The sequence below is a fragment of the Nicotiana sylvestris genome, chromosome 6 (assembly GCF_000393655.2).
Source record: "Nicotiana sylvestris chromosome 6, ASM39365v2, whole genome shotgun sequence".
NCBI lineage: Eukaryota > Viridiplantae > Streptophyta > Magnoliopsida > Solanales > Solanaceae > Nicotiana > Nicotiana sylvestris.
Window position 1 is genome coordinate 50728960 of NC_091062.1, and position 21512 is coordinate 50750471.

At 37.5% G+C, this 21512-nt stretch overlaps 1 protein-coding gene across 1 annotated transcript; it reads left to right on the forward strand.

Annotated features, from left to right (window-relative positions):
* Positions 1-72: 72 nt before the first annotated feature.
* On the forward strand, positions 73-2443 carry LOC104238256 (uncharacterized). Its single transcript, XM_070148414.1, has 3 exons — positions 73-525; positions 646-734; positions 1336-2443. The coding sequence occupies exons 1-3, from the start codon at positions 73-75 to the stop codon at positions 2441-2443; spliced, it is 1650 nt and encodes a 549-aa protein (XP_070004515.1).
* Positions 2444-21512: the final 19069 nt, after the last annotated feature.

Here is a 21512-nt window from a genome sequence, read left to right on the forward strand (position 1 = left end):
ACACATATGTTCCGGAAGAGCAGGTAATGCTGATATCTGAAGTAGCAGAAGATGCCAATTTATGACATTACAATGGAAAATGAAATTGTAATTCCTGTGGAAGATCAACAGATTGAATCACTAGACACTATTGAAGGAAGAAAAAGGAAAGTAAAAGGAAAGGCAAAAGAATCCCCATCAATAATACTAAAGGAAAATGCATCATTGGATGATGTAAAACTCGGGTCAGTTTTTCAAGATAAAAATGCTATGATTAGATGTTTTTGCTTAGCAGCTATAAAGGAGCACTTTGAGTTTTATGTTAAGAGGTCAAGTAACACAAGATATTCTTTGGTATGTGCTGATGAAAAGTGTGGTTGGACTGTTCGAGGTTCAAGAATTACAGAATCAACACTTTTTAAAATAGTTAAATTTCAGAGAACACATGAGTGCTCGGTTGATATTAGAAAATCACACCAAAGACAAGCAACTTCAAATGTGATTAGAGATTATATGATTAACAACTTAAGGGACATAGCTACTGAAGTAAAGCCTAAGTTTGTCATTTCGGAAATGAAAAGAGCACATGGAATAGATGTTGGTTATGGAAAAGCATGACATGCTATTCAAAAAAGGTTATCTTTATTAAGAGGAACAATTGAACAGAATTATGAGCAACTGGCATCATATTTGTATATGATCGAACAAAAAAATCCTGGATCATATACTAATATTCAGAGAGATGCAGAAAACAGGTAAATTTCTTATGTTTGTGTATAAAATAGTGGCCTTCAAAATTTAGGAATAAATTTTGTCCAGTATATTATACTGAATTCTCGTGTGAATGTTTGTCCTCCAGTATGTTATAGGGGATATTTTATGGGATGTTTTCCTTGTGTAAGCTTTCTCTCCAGTATATTTTATGGGATATATGCCTTGTGTAAGCTTTTACGGGATGTACTCCAGTATATTTTACGGGATGTCTGCCTTGTTTAAGTTTTCTGTCCAGTATATTATACTGGATGAGTTCTGTTTAACCTAGAAGTTTGTTTTATTTGTCATTACTTTTTTGAGTGATTATTCGTCTTCTTTTCTTATTATGATCTTTAATCCAGTATATAATATTTGAGTTTTGTTTGATTTCAGTATATTTTAATGGAAGTCTGTCGTCTTTAAGCTTGTTGTCTAGTATGTTATTAGTATTCAGCTTGTCATATGGTATAACTGAAAGTTATTTACTTTTCAATCGAACAAGTTTGTTTACTTGTTTTTCATGTATGGGGCATCAATTTCTGGGTGAAAGTATTGTAGACCACTTATTGCAGTTGATGGAACATTTCTAAAAAATAAATATAGAGGTGTTCTGTTAGTGGCTGTTACAAAAGATACAAATAACCAGATTTTCCCTATAGCATTTGGGGTAGCGGATTCAGAGAATAACGAATCATATGAATGGTATTTCAGAGAATTAAGAAAAGCAATTGGGATTCGTAAGGATTTAATGTTTTTGTCAGATCGACACAAGGACATTGCAAATGGTATTGCAAAAGTTTTCCCTGAGTGCTACCATGGTATTTGCATATATCATTTAGAAAAGAATCTGAAGCAAAGAAGAGTGAGAAACACTGTACTAAACCTTTTTCAAAGTGCTGCAAGAGTATACCTTCAATCAGAATTTGATGACTTCATGTCCCAAATAGCTGCTGTTGATAAGAAAACATTCAATTATTTGATGGAGGAACCACCAGGAAGGTGGGTTCGTTCACATTGTCCGAGAAGACGATATGATATGTTAACAACAAATATTGTTGAGTCAATGAATAATGTTTTGAGACGTGCAAGAGAATTGCCACTTTTAACAATGATGAATTTCATACAAGAAAAGTTGCAAAGCTGGTTCTATGAAAGAAGGACAACTATAGAAGAAATATTCCGTGAGATATCAAATTGGGCAGAAGCAACATTGGAAGAAAAAATTAAACTAGCTTTTACAATTAGAGTATTGCCCATTGATCGACTCAAATTCAATGTCAAAGAAGGGGGTATGGAATTTATTGTTGATCTAGACAAAAGAACACGTGATTGTTGTCAATTTCAGCTAGATGAAATATCCCGTGAACATGCAATTGCTGCAATTGACAGTATATATCAAAAGAAATCGGCCTTTTGCTCAGCCTATTATTCAAGGGACTTTTGGTTGAAAACATATGAAGGGCAAGTAAATTCTGTAGGTGATTCATCAACATGGGTTATACCAGACACTATTAAATCAGAAATCACTAAGCCTCCAGATGCAAAAGTAATGCTAGGAAAAAGACAGAAGAATCGACATGTTTCCGGTACAGAATTCAAGAAGGAACCAAGATGTTGTCGCTGCAAACAATATGGGCATAACAGAACAAATTGCACAAATTCTGCTGTAGTTCATCCTTATGCAAGAAAATACCGGAAAACAAATGATTGATTATATACAATAAGGTTGCATTGTCTGATATGAAAAAGTGATTGTAATCCCGAATAATTTGTTTGGTATTCTTGTTTTTTAAAATATTATTACTGTCTATTTTTTTTTGTTTCTTGATTTGCTGCAAAAAAAAATTGGTTTATGAAGTTCCAGTATAAGATACTGGACATTAAAATTTCGGAACGTATAGCTCCAGCAAAATATACAGGAACATAATTTTAAATTATTTAATTACAGTAATTTTTTCTAATTACCAATTTTGCACTATTTTACACTTCTCCATTATAATATACTGGCTTATATCCCTTCATAAGTAGAATTTCCAGAATATTTTATACGGAGTAACCAAAATTGGTCAAATTTAGCTTAAAAAATTCTGAATTTTTCAAGCCCAGTATTAAATACGGGACATAGTGGTTTAAAAATATATAACTGCAGTGTCATATACAGGAAATAAAAGATTAAATTATGTAATTCCAGTAAATTGTACTAGATACCAAGTTTTCACTATTTTCCAGTTCTCCATTATAATATGCTGGCTTATATGCCTTCATAAGTAGCATTTCCAGCATATTTTATAGGGAGTAACCAAAATTGGACGAATTTAGGATAAAAAAATCAGGATTATTCAAGTCCAGTATTAAATACAGGATATCATGTTTAAACAACATATAACTCCAATGTAATATACATGAAACAAAATAATTAATTATTTAATTCCAGTAAATTGTTCTAATGTGACGACCCAAAGGGTCATCACCGGTTTTCTCCCTTTTTTAGTGCTTTCGAGGCCTTGAAAACCTCACCTTTAGTTGCCTCGATTTGCGTGCGCAGCTCGGGCACGTAGCCGGAAAAGCTTATGTGTTAAATTATGTGAAATTTGATAAATTGTGGCTTTAAAATGGTTAAAGTTGACTTTGGTCAACATTTTGGGTAAACGGACCCGGAACCGTGATTTAACGGTCCCGGAGGGTCCGTAAAAAAATATGGGACTTGGGCGTATGCCCGAAATCGAAATCCGATGTCCCGAGCCCGAAAAATGAATTTTTAAAAGAAATAGTTTTTCTGAAATTTATTTGGAAATTTGAAATAAAAATGAATTAGAAAGCATTGGTATCGGACCCGTATTTTGGTTCCAGCGCCCGGTACATGTCTTATATGTGGTTTAAGCGCTTCCTGTGAAATTTGGTTGAAATCGGACGTCGTTTGACGTAATTCGGACTTGAATTCCTAAATTTGAAAGTTTATGAAGTTTGATAAAAAAATGATGATTTTGAGGCTTGATTCATTGATTTTGATGTTATTTTGGCAATTTGATCGCTCGAGTAAGTTAGTAGGATGTTATTGAGTTAGTGTGTGTGTTTGGTTAGGATCCCCGAGGGCTCGGGAGTGTTTCGGAAGTGTTTCGGAGTGGTTTTGGCCTTAGAAAAGTTGCAGAAAATAGCAGTTCTGGTGTTCTGTTATCCAGTGCTATGCGAACGCATAGGCCTTTCCGCGATCGCATAGAGTGAGTTTTCAGGTGCCCTGTTTGTTCTATGCGGTCGCATAGATCCTCCTGCGATCACATATAGTAGCCACCATTTGTTATATGCGATCACATTCCTCTTCCGCGATCGCAATGCATAAAAACCAAACCCGGAATGGAGCCCTTTTTCTTCTATGCGTTTGCATCAGCCCTTCCGCGATCGCAATGACCAGCTTCCCCTTACCCTATGCGATGGCATTACCTTCTTCGCGATCGCATAGGGCATTTTTGCCCAATGATTTTAAATACCCAAAACAGAACAGTGGCGAGGTTTAGTCCATATTTCACACGAGTTCTTCTTCTCCACAGCTCTTGAGCGAATTTTTTAGCACTTCTTCACCAAAGCTTCTTGGGTAAGTAAATTCTCACTCATTTCCTTCATCTTCCTTCATTAATTAATGATTTTCTAAACCTAAATCATGAAATCAAAGTAGAGATTAGGGGTTTTGGGTAGAGTTAGGTTTTTGAGAATTTTGAGTGATTCAACCTCAATTTGGGGTCGGATCTTAAAATAAATTATATATTTGAACTCATGGGGTTATGTGTAATCGGGTTTTGGTCCGAGCCTCGTGTTTGGATCATGTGGGGCCGGGGTCGAATTTTGGTATTTTTGGAAGAATGCTAGAAACTTCATATCTAAGCTATGGGATTTTGTTATCGAGTTTTTATTGATATTATTGAATTAATTATGCCTAGATATCGTTGTTTCGGAGTCGGATTATAAAGGAAGGGCGGTATTTGAGGGTTGATTGCTATTCTTTGGACCGAGGTAAGTGCTTGTTCTAACTTTGGCTTGAGGGAATAGGATTAGAGTGTTGTTTGCCATTTGCTAATTGTGAGTACGGTGTATAGGCATGGTGACGAGTATCTATACACCGGAGTCTAGCATGACCATGAGTCTTATTTGTGTTTATTCGGATTTTGTGATACCTCTTCCTTGCTAAATCGATAAATTTCATATAATGTGAAGAGTTTGAGGAAGAATTATGATTTGTACATTCTTGGAGCATTGGCTCGAGTATATCATAAAGCGTGAAAGTATATGAAATGATTGAACCCCTTTGGAGCGTTGGCTCAGGTGGTAAAGTGAGATAAGAGGTAAAAGTGAAAGAAAGAGAAAGAATTATTGAATTGCTCCCTTGCCGGGATGCTTGTTGTTTTGTTGACTATCTCCCTTGCCGGGGTGCTGAGATTATTGATATTGTTCCCTTGCCGGGTTTTTAACTGCTTAATTGTGCTCCCTTGCCGGGAGTTAGCTATTTATTTGTATTCCCTTGCCGGTATTTCTATCATTATTTGTCTACTCCCTTGCCCCTTTATTTGTGATTGTTGTTTGGGTGAGGAAGAGTGATAAAGCACGAAGGGTGATGCCGTGCATTGTTTGCTATTGTGAGAAAAGAGTGTAAAGCATGACGGATGATGCCGTGCCGCACGATGTACCATTCCGTGCCGATTTTATTGATTATATGGTGAGGAAAGAGAGTAAAAGCATGAAGGGTGATGCCGTACATATTTTATTTATATGATTGCTTTGGTGAGGATGAGAGTAAAAGCACGAAGGGTGATGCCATGCATTTGTTGCTTTCTAATTCTTTGTTGATATCCGAGTTATGTTGTTTCTTTCATTACTTGTTCTTATTTGATTTACTTCGAGGTTATAGATTTCCTTACCCTGTTTGCCTTGTGATTGTTGTTTGGGTGAGGAAGAGCGTAAAACACGAAGGGTGATGCCGTGTACTTTTTTGGTGAGAACGAGAGTAAAAGCACGAAGGGTGATGCCGTGTATTGTTTTTGGTGAGAACGAGAGTAAAAGCACGAAGGGTGATGCCGTGCAAATTGTTGATTTTTGATTCTTGTTGACATTTTGGCTTTGTTACTTCTTTTTGTTATTGAGGATTTCTATTTGAAACTGTTAGCTCCCCATAACATGCTCGCCCCTCTTAGCTGTTTAAATTCTGTATATTTCCTTTTATTGCATATATCTACATATGTTATTTTTGGTAGGTCCTGTCTAGCCTCGTTACTACTTCGCCGGGGTTAGGCCAGGCACTTACCAGCACATGGGGTCGGTTGTGCTGATGCTACACTCTGTGCATATTTTTGCACAGATCCAGGAGCAGCTTTTGGACCTCAGCAGTAGGATTTGATCGGGAGCTGACTTCAGTCCAGAGACACCGAGGTAGCCTTGTTGACGTCCGCAGGCCCAGAGTCTCTCTCTCTCTCTCTCTATTTATTTAGTTTGTTATCTTTTGTATCGAAACAAACAGTTTATAACTTTCTTTCAGACGATTATATTTAGTAAATCTTAGAAGTTCGTGAGCTTTATGACACCAATCTTGGGTAGAGGATTATGTTAAACCTTCCGCATTTAATCCCAGTTATGTAAGTTTAAAGACTTCCGCTTTTATTTAATTGTCTCGTGTTGCTTATATTGTTGCGATTGTTATCAGAAATGTTTTAATACTTGGCTGGCCTAGCTCCAATAGTAGGCGCCATCACGACTCCCGATGGTGGGAAATCTGGGTCGTGACAAGTTGGTATCAGAGCACTAGGTTACTTAGGTCTCACAACTCACGGACAAGCTCGGTAGAGTCTGAGGGATCGGTACGGAGACGTCTGTATTTATCCCGCAAAGGCTACTGAGTTAGAAAAACTTCACATCTGTTATTTCTTGTCGTGCGGTTCTATTTCCCCAATACTGATTGAATTTCTACTCCGTTCTTTCGCAGATGGCGAGGAAACATGCTTCCTCATCGATCCCACAGCAGTCCGAGCCCCCAGCAGCAGCTCCTGTTAGGGGCAAAGGGCGAGGCCGAGGCAGGGGCAGAGCTCAGCCCCGAGCAGCAGTCCCAGAGGTGGAGCCTCATGTTGATTATGATGATGAGGTTCCAGCTCCAGCAGCTCCGGTAGGGCCAGCTCAGGTCCCAGAGGGTTTCATTGCCACCCCAGTTATTCAGGACACCCTGGTTCGATTGGTGGGCCTTATGGAGAGAGTCACCCAATCAGGTTTGCTTCCTGTGGCACCAACCACTTCTTAGGCTGGAGGAGGGGCTCAGACTCCTGCTACACGCACTCCGGAGCAGGTAGCTCCCCAGATTCAGACTCCAGCGGTTCAGCCAGTTGAGGTAGTTCAGCCGGGTGCCATAGCTCAGACCGACAATGGAGCGGCTATATCCATCGATGCTTTGTGGAGACTGGATAGGTTCATCAAGCTCTTCACTTCTACTTTTGCCGATGCATCTACTGAGGATCCCTAGAATTATTTAGATAGCTGCCACGAGGTTCTCAGAAATATGGGTATTGTTGAGACCAATGGGGTTGATTTTGCTACATTTCGCCTGTCTGGATCCGCCAAGACTTGGTGGAGGGATTATTGCTTAGCGAGACCAGCCGGATCGCCATCTTTGACTTGGGAGCAGTTTACAGTGTTGTTTCTAGAGAAGTTTCTCCCCGTTACTCAGAGAGAGGCCTACCAGAGGTAGTTTGAGCGCCTCCAGTAGGGGTCTATGACTGTTACCTAGTATGAGACCAGGTTCATCGATTTAGCTCGCCATGCTCTCATCATACTTCCCACCGAGAGAGAGAGGGTGAGAAGGTTTATTGATGGTCTTATGCTACCGATTCATCTTCAGATGGCCAAGGAGGCCGGGGGCGAGATCACATTTCAGGAGGCGGCCAATTTGGCCCGCAGAGTGGAGATGGTTCTGTCACAGGGAGGTGGTCATGGGTCGGATAAGAGGCCCCGTCATTCAGGCAGATTCAGTGGTACCTCGTTTAGAGGTAGAGATTCGTATGGTAGAGGCCATCCTCCTAGGCCCTTTCAGTCAGCTCTCCAGGTATCACATGGTATCTCAGGTGGTCGTGGTTCTCAGACGCATTATTTGGATCAGCAGTCCTTTAGTGCACCACCAGCTCCCATCAGTGCACCGCCGCTTCAGAGTTTCCGAGGTGGTCATTCAGGGCGACAGGGTCAGCAGTCTCAGTAGCCAAGGGCTTGTTACACTTGTGGTGATATGGGTCACATTGCCAGGTTTTGCCCTCGAGCTTCGGGTAGTTCTCAGCAGCAGGGTCCTCGTCCTATGATTCAGGCACCAGTTGCTCCATAGCCTGCCCAACCAACTAGAGGCGGGGGTAAAGGACATAGAGGTGGAGGTAGAGGTCATAGAGGTGGAGCTCAGACCGCCAGAGGTAAGGGTCAGCCAGCAGCCGATCGTCCCAGGGATGTGATTTAGGGAGGTGGGGCCCAACCCCGATGTTATGCTTTGCCAGCCAGGCCAGAGGCTGAGTCATCCGATGCTGTTATTACAGGTACTATTTTGGTCTGTGATAGAGATGCTTCAGTGCTATTTGACCCTGGATCTACGTATTCATATGTGTCGTCCTATTTTTCACCCTACCTGATTGCGCCTAGTGAGGCCTTGAGTATTCCTATGTATGTATCTACACCAGTGGGTGATTCTATAGGGGTTGATCGGGTTCATCATTCCTGTGTTGTGGTGTTTAGGGGACTTGAGACCCGTGTTGATTTGTTGCTCTTAGATATGGTGGATTTCGATGTTATATTAGGGATGGATTGGTTGTCCCCGTATCATGCGATCTTGGATTGTCATGCCAAGACTGTGACTTTAGCCTTACCGGATTTGCCCCATTTAGAGTGGAGAAGGACTCCTGGTCGTTCTACTCGCGGTGTTATTTCGTATGTGAAGGCTCGGCGTATGGTCGAGAAGGGGTGTTTGGCCTACTTGGCTTATGTTCGTGATTCCAGTGCTGAGATTCCCTCTATTGATTCTGTGTTCGTGGTTCGTGAGTTTTCTGAGGTTTTCCCATCAGACTTGCCAGGGATGCCACCCGATAGGGATATTGATTTTTGCATCGATTTGGCTCCGGGCACTCAACCCATTTCTATTCCGCCGTATCATATGGCCCCGCCAGAGTTGAAAGAGTTGAAAGAGTAGTTGCAAGACTTGCTTGAGAAGAGTTTCATTAGACCCAGCGTATCGCCTTGGGGTGCGCCAGTTCTGTTTGTAAGGAAAAAGGATGGCTCGATGAGAATGTGCATTGATTACCAGCAGCTGAACAAGGTTACAATTAAGAATAAGTATCCACTGCCGAGGATTGATGATTTGTTCGATCAGCTTCAGGGTGCCAAGGTATTTTCAAAGATTGACTTGAGATCTGGCTACCATCAGTTGAGGATTAGGGCATCCGATGTCCCTAAGACAGCATTCCGTACTCGGTACAGGTATTATGAGTTCTTGGTTATGTCATTTGGGTTGTTCAATGCCCCGACAACCTTTATGGATTTGATGAACCGAGTGTTCAGGCCTTATTTGGACTCGTTCGTGATAGTCTTCATTGAAGATATTTTTATATATTCCTGCAGCCTAGAGGAGCACGAGCAACATCTTAGAGTGGTTCTTCAGACCTTGAGGGATAGTTAGTTATATGCTAAGTTCTCGAAGTGCGAGTTCTGGTTGAGCTCAGTTGCATTTCTGGGTCATATTGTATCAGCAAAGGGTATTCAGGTTGATCTAAAGAAGATTGAGGCAGTCAAGAACTGGCCTAGACCAGCATCAGCCACAGAGATTTGGAGTTTCTTGGGGTTAGCAGGTTACTATCGTCGGTTCGTGGAGGGGTTCTCATCTATTGCAGCCCCGATGACCAGGTTGACCCAGAAGGAAGCCCAGTTCAGATGGTCGGACGAGTGTGAGGCGAGCTTTCAGAAGCTCAAGACAGCTCTGACTACGGCACCGGTATTGGTTTTGCCCACAGGTTCAGGGCCTTATACAGTCTATTGTGATGCATCCCATATTGGACTTGGTGCAGTGTTGATGCAGGATGGCAAGGTCATTGCCTATGCTTCAAGGCAGTTGAAGGTTCATGAGAAGAACTATCCAGTGCATGATTTGGAGTTGGCAGCCATTGTTCACGCATTGAAGATTTGGAGGCACTATCTGTATGGCGTGGCGTGTGAGGTGTTCACGAATCATAAGAGTCTTCAGTATTTGTTCAAGCAAAAGGAGTTGAATTTGAGGCAGAGGAGGTGGTTGGAGTTGTTGAAAGATTATGACATCACTATCCTATATCACCCGGGAAAGGCCAATGTGGTGGCCGATGCCTTGAGTAGGAAGTCAGCCAATATGGGCAGTCTTGCTTATATTCTGGTCGGTGAGAGACCGCTTGCTTTGGACGTTCAGGCTTTGGCCAATCAGTTAGTGAGGTTGGATATTTCTGAACCTAGTAGAGTATTAGCTTGCACGGTCTCCCATTCTTCATTATTAGAGCGTATCCGTGATCGGCAGTTTGATGATCCCCATTTGTTTGTCCTTAGGGACACAGTACAGCGTGGAGGTGCCAAGCAGGTTACCTTAGATGTTGATGGAGTTTTGAGGTTGCAGGGTCGAGTTTGTGTGCCTAATGTGGATGGGCTTCGAGAGTTGATTTTAGAGGAGGCCCATGGCTCCCGGTACTCTATTCATCCGGGCACCGCGAAGATGTATTAGGACTTGCGACAACATTATTGGTAGTGTAGAATGAAGAAGGATATCGTTGCCTATGTGGCTCAGTGTTTGAATTGTCAGCAGGTTAAGTATGAGCATCAGAGGCCTGGTGGTTTATTTTAGAGGATTGAGCTTCCCAAGTGGAAGTGGGAGCGGATCACTATGGACTTCGTTGTTGGGCTCCCACAGACTCGGAGGAAGTTCGACGCAGTTTGGGTCATTGTTGATAGGCTGACCAAGTCAACGCATTTCATTCCTATGGCAGTCTCCTATTCATCCAAGAGGTTAGCTGAGATCTATATCCGGGAGATTGTTCGCCTTCTTGGTGTACCGGTATCTATTATTTCGGACCGAGGTACGCAGTTTACCTCGCGTTTCTGGAAAGCAGTCCAGCGAGAGTTAGGCACCCAGGTTGAGTTGAGTACAACATTTCATCCTCAAACGGACGGGCAGTCCGAGCGGACTATTTAGATATTGGAGGATATGCTCCGAGCTTGTGTCATTGACTTTGGAGGTTCGTGGGATCAGTTCTTGCCTTTAGCAGAGTTTGCCTACAACAACAACTACCAGTCGAGTATCCAGATGGCTCCTTATGAGGCTTTGTATGGTAGGCGATGTCGATCTCCGGTTGGATGGTTTGAACCGGGAGAGGCTTGGATGTTGGGTACATATTTGGTTTAGGAGGCTTTGGACAAGGTCAGGATCATTCAGGATAGACTTCGTACAGCTCAGTCCAGGCAAAAGAGCTATGAAGATCGAAAGGTTTGAGATGTGGCTTTCATGGTTGGTGAGCGGGTATTGCTCCGAGTGTCGCCTATGAAGGGCGTGATGAGATTTGGGAAGAAGGGCAAGCTTAGCCCTAGATTCATTGGTCCATTTGAGATTCTTGATCGAGTGGGAGAGGTGGCTTATAGACTTGCATTGCCACCGAGCTTATCAGTCGTACATCCAGTGTTTCATGTGTCCATGCTTCGGAAATATCACGGCGATCCATCCCACGTGTTAGACTTCAGCACTGTCCAGTTGGACAAGGACTTATCTTATGAGGAGGAGCCGATAGCTATTCTAGACCGGCAGGTTCGCCAGTTGAGGTCGAAGGGATTTCCTTCGGTTCGTGTTCAATGGAGAGGTCAGTCTCTTGATGCATCGACTTGGGAGTCCGAGTCCGATATGCGGGACCGTTATCCTCACCTTTTCCCCGACTCAGGTACTTCCTTCTTATGTCTGTTCGAGGACGAACAATTGTTTTAGAGGTGGAGAATGTGACGACCCAAAGGGTCATCACCGGTTTTCTCCCTTTTTCTGTGCTTCTGAGGCCTTGAAAACCTCACCTTTAGTTGCCTCGATTTGCGTGCGCAGTCCGGGCGCGTAGCCGGAAAAGCTTATGTGTTAAATTATGTAAAATTTGATAAATTGTGGCTTTAAAATGGTTAAAGTTGACTTTGGTCAACATTTTGGGTAAACGAACCCGGACCCGTGATTTGACGGTCCCGGAGGGTCCGTAGAAAAATATGGGACTCGGGCATATGCCCGGAATCGAAATTCGAGGTCTCGAGCCCGAGAAATGAATTTTTAAAAGAAATTGTTTTTTTGAAATTTATTTGGAAATTTGAAATAAAAATAAATTAGAAAGCATTGGTATCGGGCCCGTATTTTGGTTCCGGCGCCCGGTACAAGTCTTATATGTGGTTTAAGCGCTTCCTGTGAAATTTGGTTGAAATCGGACGTCATTTGACGTGATTCAGACTTGAATTCCCAAATTTGAAAGTTTATGAAGTTTCATAAAAAAAAATGATGATTTTGAGGCTTGATTCATTGATTTTGATGTTATTTTGGCGATTTGATCGCTCGAGTAAGTTCGTAGGATGTTATTGAGTTAGTGTGTATGTTTGGTTAGGAGCCCCGAGGGCTCGGGAGTGTTTCGGAAGTGTTTCGGAGTGGTTTTGGCCTTAGAAAAGTTGCAGAAAATAGCAGTTCTGGTGTTCTGTTATCCAGTGCTATACGATCGCATATGCCTTTCCGCGATCGCATAGAGTGAGTTTCCAGGTGCCCTGTTTGTTCTATGCGGTCGCATAGATCCTCCTGCGATCGCGTATAGTAGCCACCATTTGTTATATGCGATCGCATTCCCTTTCCGCGATCGCAATGCATAAAAACCAAACCCAGAATGGAGCCCTTTTTCTTCTATGCGTTCGCATCAGCCCTTCCGCGATCGCAATGACCAGCTTCCCCTTACCCTCTGCGATCGCATTACCTTCTTTGCGATCGCATAGGGCATTTTTGCCCAGTGATTTTAAATACCCAAAATAGAACAGTGGCGAGGTTTAGTCCATATTTCACACGAGTTCTTCTTCTCCACAGCTCTAGAGCGAATTTTTGAGCACTTCTTCACCAAAGCTTCTTGGGTAAGTAAATTCCCACTCATTTCCTTCATCTTCCTTCATTAATTAATGAGTTTCTAAACCTAAATCATGAAATCAAAGTATAGATTAGGGGTTTTGGGTAGAGTTAGGTTTTTGGGAATTTTGAGTGATTCAACCTCAATTTGGGGTCAGATCTTAAAATAAATTATATATTTGAACTCGTGGGGTTATGGGTAATCGGGTTTTGGTCTGAGCCTCGTATTTGAGTCATGTGGTCCCGGGTCGAATTTTGGTATTTTTGGAAGAATGCTAGAAACTTCATATCTAAGCTATGGGATTTTGTTATCGAGTTTTTATTGATATTATCGAATTAATTATGCCTAGATATCATTGTTTCGGAGTCGGATTATAAAGGAAGGGCGGTATTTGAGGGTTGATTGCTATTCTTTGGACCGAGGTAAGTGTTTGTTCTAACTTTGGCTTGAGGGAATATGATTAGAGTGTTGTTTTCTATTTGCTAATTGTGAGTACGGTGTATAGGCATGGTGACGAGTATCTATACACCGGAGTCTAACATGACCGTGAGTCTTATTTGTGTTTATTCGGATTTTGTGATACCTCTTCCTTGTTAAATCGATAAATTTCATATAATGTGAAGAGTTTGAGGAAGAATTATGATTTGTACATTCTTGGAGCATTGACTCGAGTATATCATAAAGCATGAAAGTATATGAAATGATTGAACCCCTTTGGAGCGTTGGCTCAGGTGGTAAAGTGAGATAAGAGGTAAAAGTGAAAGAAAGAGAAAGAATTATTGAATTGCTCCCTTGACGGGATGCTTGTTGTTTTGTTGACTATCTCCCTTGCCGGGGTACTGAGATTATTGATATTGTTCCCTTGTCGGGTTTTTAACTGCTTAATTGTGCTCCCTTGCCGTTAGTTTGTATTCCCTTGCCGGGATTTCTATAATTATTTGTCTACTCCCTTGCCCCTTTATTTGTGATTGTTGTTTGGGTGAGGAAGAGTGATAAAGCACGAAGGGTGATGCCGTGCATTGTTTGCTATTGTGAGAAAAGAGTGTAAAGCATGACGGATGATGCCGTGCCGCACGATGTACCATTCCGTGCCGATTTTATTGATTATATGGTGAGGAAAGAGAGTAAAAGCATGAAGGGTGATGCCGTACATATTTTATTTATATGATTGCTTTGGTGAGGATGAGAGTAAAAGCACGAAGGGTGATGCCATGCATTTGTTGCTTTCTAATTCTTTGTTGATATCCGAGTTATGTTGTTTCTTTCATTACTTGTTCTTATTTGATTTACTTCGAGGTTATAGATTTCCTTACCCTGTTTGCCTTGTGATTGTTGTTTGGGTGAGGAAGAGCGTAAAACACGAAGGGTGATGCCGTGTACTTTTTTGGTGAGAACGAGAGTAAAAGCACGAAGGGTGATGCCGTGTATTGTTTTTGGTGAGAACGAGAGTAAAATCACGAAGGGTGATGCCGTGCAAATTGTTGATTTTTGATTCTTGTTGACATTTTGGCTTTGTTACTTCTTTTTGTTATTGAGGATTTCTATTTGAAACTGTTAGCTCCCCATAGCATGCTCGCCCCTCTTAGCTGTTTAAATTCTGTATATTTCCTTTTATTGCATATATCTACACATGTTATTTTTGGTAGGTCCTGTCTAGCCTCGTCACTACTTCGCCGGGGTTAGGCCAGGCACTTACCAACACATGGGGTCGGTTGTGCTGATGCTACACTCTGTGCATCTTTTTGCACAGATCCAGGAGCAGCTTTTGGACCTCAGCAGTAGGATTTGATCGGGAGCTGACTTCAGTCCAGAGACACCGAGGTAGCCTTGCTGACGTCCGCAGGCCCGGAGTCTCTCTCTCTCTCTCTCTCTCTCTCTCTCTCTTTATTCAGTTTGTTATCTTTTGTACCGAAACAAACAGTTTATACTTTCTTTCATACGATTGTATTTAGTAAATTTTAGCAGTTCGTGAGCTTTGTGACACCAATCTTGGGTAGAGGATTATGTTAAACCTTCCGCATTTAATCCCAGTTATCTAAGTTTAAAGACTTCCGCTTTTATTTAATTTTCTCGTTTTGTTTATATTGTTGCGATTGTTATCAGAAATGTTTTAATACTTGGTTGGCCTTGCTCCAATAGTAGGCGCCATCACGACTCCCGATGGTGGGAAATCCTGGTCGTGACATCTAGATACCAAGTTTCCAATATTTTCCGATTCTCCATTATAATGTACTGGCTTATATCCCTTCATAAGTAGCATTTCCAGCATATTTTATACGGAGTAACCAAAATTGAACGAATTTAGGATAAAAGAATCTGGATTATTCAAATCCAGTATTAAATACAGGATATCATGTTTTAACAACATATATCTCCAGTGTAATATACATGAAACAAAATAATTAATTATTTAATTCCAGTAAATTGTTCTAGATACCAATTTTCCAATATTTTTCGATTCTCCATTATAATGTACTGGCTTATATCCCTTCATAAGTAGCATTTCCAGCATATTTTATAGGGAGTAACCAAAATTGGACGAATTTAGGATAAACGAATCTGGATATTCAAGTCCAGTATTAAATAAAGAATATAATGTTTTAACAACATATAACTCCCGTGTAATATACAACAAATAAAATATTTAATTATTTAATTCCAGTAAATTGTTCTAGATACCAATTTTTCAATATTTTCCGATTCTCCATTATAATGTACTGGCTTATATCCCTTCATAAGTAGCATTTCCAGCATATTTTATAGGGAGTAACCAAAATTGGACGAATATAGGATAAAAGAATCTGGATATTCAAGTCCAGTATTAAATAAAGAATATAATGTTTTAACAAGGTATAACTCCCGTGTAATATACAGGAAATGAAATATTTAATTATTTAATTCCAGTAAATTGTACTAGATACTAAGTTTCCAATATTATCCGATTCTCCATTATAATGTACTGCCTTATATCCCTTCATAAGTAGCATTTTCAGCATATTTTATAGGGAGTAACCAAAATTGGACGAATTTTGGATAAAAAAATTTGGATTATTCAAGTCCAGTATTAAATACAGGATATCATGTTTAAACAACATATAACTCCAGTGTAATATACAAGACAAAATATTTAATTATTTAATTCCAGTAACTTGTACTAGATACTAAGTGTCCACTATTTTTCACTTCTCCATTATAATATACTGGCTTATATGCCTTCATAAGTAGCATTTCCAGCATTTCATAGGGAGTAATCAAAATTGGATGAATTTATGATAAAAAAATCTGGATTATACAAATCCAGTATTAAATACAGGATATCATGTTTTAACAACATATAACTCTAGTGTAATATACAGGAAACAAAATAATTAATTCTTTAATTCCAGTAAATTGTTCTAGATACCAAGTTTCCAATATTTTTCGAATCTCCATTATAATGTATTGGCTTATATCCCTTCATAAGGAGCATTTCCAGCATATTTTATAGGGAGTAACCAAAATTGGACGAATTTAGGATAAAAGAATCTGGATATTCAAGTCCAGTATTAAATAAAGAATATAATGTTTTAACAACATATAAGTCCCGTGTAATATACAGGAAATAAAATATTTAATTTTTTAATTCCTGTAAATTGTACTAGATACCAAGTTTCCAATATTTTTCGATTCTCCATTATAATGTACAGGTTTATATCCCTTCATAAGTAGCATTTGCAGCATATTTTATAAGGAGTAACCAAAATTAGACGAATTTAGGATAAAAGAATCTCGATTATTCAAGTCCAGTATTAAATACAGGATATGATGTTTTAACAACGTATAACTCCAGTGTAATATACAGAAAAAAAAAATATTTAATTATTTACTTCTAGTAAATTGTATTAGATACCAAGTTTCCACTATCTTCCACTTCTCCATTATAATATACTGGCTTATATACCTTCATATGTAGCATTTCCAGCATATTTTATACGGAGTAACCAAAATTTGACAAATTTAGGATAAAAAAATCTGGATTATTCAAGTCCAGTATTAAATAAAGGATATCATGTTTTAACAACATATAACTCCAATGTAATATACAAGAAAATTTAATTATTTACTTCCAGTAAATTGTACTAGATACCAAGTTTCCACTATCTTCCACTTCTCCATTATAATATACTGGCTTATATGCCTTCATATGTAGCATTTCCAGCATATTTTATAAGGTGTAACCAAAATTGGATGAATTTGGGATAAAGAAATCTGGATTATTCAAGTCTAGTATAAAATACAGGATATCATGTTTTAAGAACGTATAACTCCAGTGTAATATACAAGAAACAAAATATTTAATTATTTAATTACAGTAAATTATACTAGATACCAAGTTTCAACTATTTTTCACTTCTCCATTATAATATATTGGCTTATATGCATTCATAAGTAGCATTTCCAGCATATTTTATAGGGAGTAACAAAAATTGGACGAATTTAGTATAAAAGAATCTGGATTATTCAAGTCCAGTATGAAATACATGATATCATGTTTTAATAAACTATAACTCCAGTGTAATATACAAGAAACAAAATATTTAATTATTTAATTCCAGTAAATTGTTCTAGATATCAAGTTTCTAATATTTTTCGATTCTCCATTATAATGTACTGTCTTATATCCCTTCATAAGTAGCATTTCTAGTATATTTTATAGGGAGTAACCAAAATTGGACGAATTTAGGATAAAAGTATCTGGATTATTCAAGTCCAGTATGAAATACAGGGTATCATGTTTTAATAACATATAACTCCAGTGTAATATACAGGAAATAAAATATTTAATTATTTAATTCCAGTAAATTGTTCTAGATACCAAGTTTTCAATATTTTCCGATTCTCCATTATAATGTATAGGCTCATATCCCTTCATAAGTAGCATTTCTAGCATATTTTATAGGGAATAACCAAAATTGGACGAATTTAGGACAAAAGAATCTGGATTATTCAAGTCTAGTATTAAATACAATATTTCATGTTTTAACAACATATAACTCCTGTGTAATATACAGGAAACAAAATAATTAATTATTTAATTTCATTAAATTGTTCTAGATACCAATTTTCTAGTATTTTCCGATTCTCCATTATAATGTACTGGCTTATATCCCTTCATAAGTATCATTTCCAACATATTTTATAGGGAGTAACCAAAATTGGACGAATTTAGGATAAACGTATCTGGATTATTCAAGTCTAGTATGAAATACAGGGTATCATGTTTTAATAACATATAACTCCAGTGTAATATACTGGAAATAAAATATTTTATTATTTAATTCCAGTAAATTGTTCTAGATACCAAATTTTCAATATTTTCCGATTCTCCATTATAATGTACAGGCTTATATCCCTTCATAAGTAGCATTTCCAGCATATTTTATAGGGAGTAACCAAAATTGGACGAATTTAGGACAAAAGAATCTGGACTATTCAAGTCCACTATTAAATACAATATTTCACGTTTTAACAACATATAACTCCTGTGTAATATACAAGAAACAAAATAATTAATTATTTAATTTCAGTAAATTGTTCTAGATACCAAGTTTCTAGTATTTTCCGATTCTCCATTATAATATACTGGCTTATATCCCTTCATAAGTAGCATTTCCAGCATATTTTATAGGGAGTAACCAAAATTTGACGAATTTAGGATAAAATAATCTCGATATTCAAGTCTAGTATTAAATACAGAATATAATGTTTTAACAACATATAACTCCCGTGTAATATATAGGAAATAAAATATTTAATTATTTAATTCCAGTAAATTGTACTAGATACCAAGTTTCCAATATTTTCCGATTCTCCATTATAATGTACTGGCTTATATCCCTTCATAAGTAGCATTTGCAGCATATTTTATAGGGAGTAACCAAAATTGGAAGAATTTAGGATAAATGAATCTGGATTATTCAAGTCCAGTATTAAATACAGGATATGATGTTTTAACAAAGTATAACTCCAGTGTAATATACAGGAAACAAAATATTCAATTATTTACTTCCAGTAAATTGTACTAGATACCAAGTTTCCACTATCTTCCACTTCTCCATTATAATATACTGGCTTATATACCTTCATATGTAGCATTTCCTGCATATTTTATAGGGAGTAACCAAAATTTGACGAATTTAGGATACAAAAAATCTGGATTATTCAAGTCCAGTATTAAATAAAGGATATCATGTTTTAACAACATATAACTCCAGTGTAATATATAGGCAAATTTAATTATTTGCTTCTAGTAAATAATGCTAGATACCAAGTTTCCACTATCTTCCACATCTCCATTATAATATACTGGCTTATATGCCTTCATATATAGCATTTCCAGCATATTTTATAGGGAGTAACCAAAATTGGACGAATTTAGGATAAACGTATCTGGATTATTCAAGTCTAGTATGAAATACAGGATATCATGTTTTAAGAACGTATAACTCCAGTGTAATATACAGGAAATAAAATATTTAATTATTTAATTACAGTAAATTGTACTAGATACCAAGTTTCAACTATTTTCCACTTCTCCATTATAATATACTGGCTTATATGCCTTCATAAGTAGCATTTCCAGCATATTTTATAGGGAGTAACCAAAATTGGACGAATTTAGTATAAAAGAATCTGGATTATTCATGTCCAATATGAAATACAGGATATCATGTTTTAATAAACTATAACTCCAGTGTAATATACAGGAAACAAAATATTTAATTATTTAATTCCCGTAAATTATTCTAGATATCAAGTTTCTAATATTTTCCGATTCTCTATTGCAATGTACTGGCTTATATCCCTTCATAAGTAGCATTTCCAGCATATTTTATAGGGAGCAACCAAAATTGGACGAATTTAGGATAAAAGTATCTGGATTATTCAAGTCCAGTATGAAATACCCATGTATCATGTTTTAATAACATATAACTCCAGTGTAATATGTAGGAAATGAAATATTTAATTATTTAATTCCAGTAAATTGTTCTAGATACCAAGTTTTCAATATTTTCCGATTCTCCATTATAATGTACAGGCTTATATCCCTTCATAAGTAGCATTTCCAGCATATTTTATAGGGAGTAACCAAAATTGGACGAATTTAGGACAAAAGAATCTGGACTATTCAAGTCCAGTATTAAATACAATATTTCATGTTTTAACAACATATATCTCCTGTGTAATATACAGGAAATAAAATATTTAATTATTTAATTCCAGTAAATTGTACTAGATACCAAGTTTCCACTATTTTTTACTTATCCATTATAATATACTGGCTTATATGTCTTCGTAAGTATAATATTTCCAACATATTTTATAGGGAGTAACCAAAATTGGACGAATTTAGGATAAATGAATCTGGATTATTCATGTCCAATATTAAATACAGGATATCATGATTGAACAATATATAACTCCAGTGTAATATACTGGATTTTTTTTAAAATATTTAATTCCACTAACTTGTTCTTGATCCCAATTTTGCACTATTTTCGATCTCTCTCCATTATAATATAGTTGGATATATAACTGCCAATATTATATATGGTATTGTTTGATTTTTCACATTTGTAACAGTAAAATCATAATCATTATTTATATTTTCCTTGAATTTAAATAGATCAAAAGTAAGTTAGATAAATATATTAACAAAAAGAAATTATATTAATATAAACTAAAATTACATTGCCACCATTCAGATTCCAAGTACTTCCACAAAAACACACACAAAAAAAAGAGAGAGCATAAAATAAAAAATTAATCAGAGTCACAAGAACTATCATCTTTATTGCCACCATTAGCCCCATATCGGACAATGATCTCCAGCCTATCCAGCTTGTCCTTGAGTCTTCTTAAATCCCTTTCATATTTGTCCATGAACTCATCGAACTTGATCTCAAAGGCTTCGATGATATCTTCTTTGATTTGATCAACTATGGTTTTGATTGCTGCATCCATTTTTCCTTATTTTTTCTATTTTGTCTAATAAAACTAGATGAGTTTGTGTGAATAAATCTGTAAACGATATGATACTTATATAGCGTAATTTTTTTTAAACTGTATATAAAAAGACAGAAGGCAAATGGAACGTCAGAGGTAAAAATAAATATTCATGTATCCCAATTTAATGAAAATAGTGTAAATATAATTATTATTTTAACACATCTTCCAATGTGAAATATAAATTAATTTTAGTGGTTAAAAATGCATCAAACACTGCACCTCATAAAGTAATTAAATGTAGACGAAATAGATTTACTTGCATGTTATGTCATAAAATACCATATTTATGATGTAATACAAAGCAATGTGTATAATGTTCCAGTAATTTATTTTGGATAAAAAATTTCCAAGCTTTCCAAATTTCTTATTATATATATAAAACTCCAGTATAAGATACAGAAAAATTTCAAAAATTAGGCTCCAGTATAATGCATAAGTAAAAATGCTCTAATTACTGTGATACAAGTCCCAACATATAATATAACTTGTGATTAAAAATGCACAAAAAACTGTACCCAATGGTTACTTAATGAAATTCATAGGTAATGACGAAATATTATAGCTAATAATGAAATATTATAGGAAAGTAAACTAGAG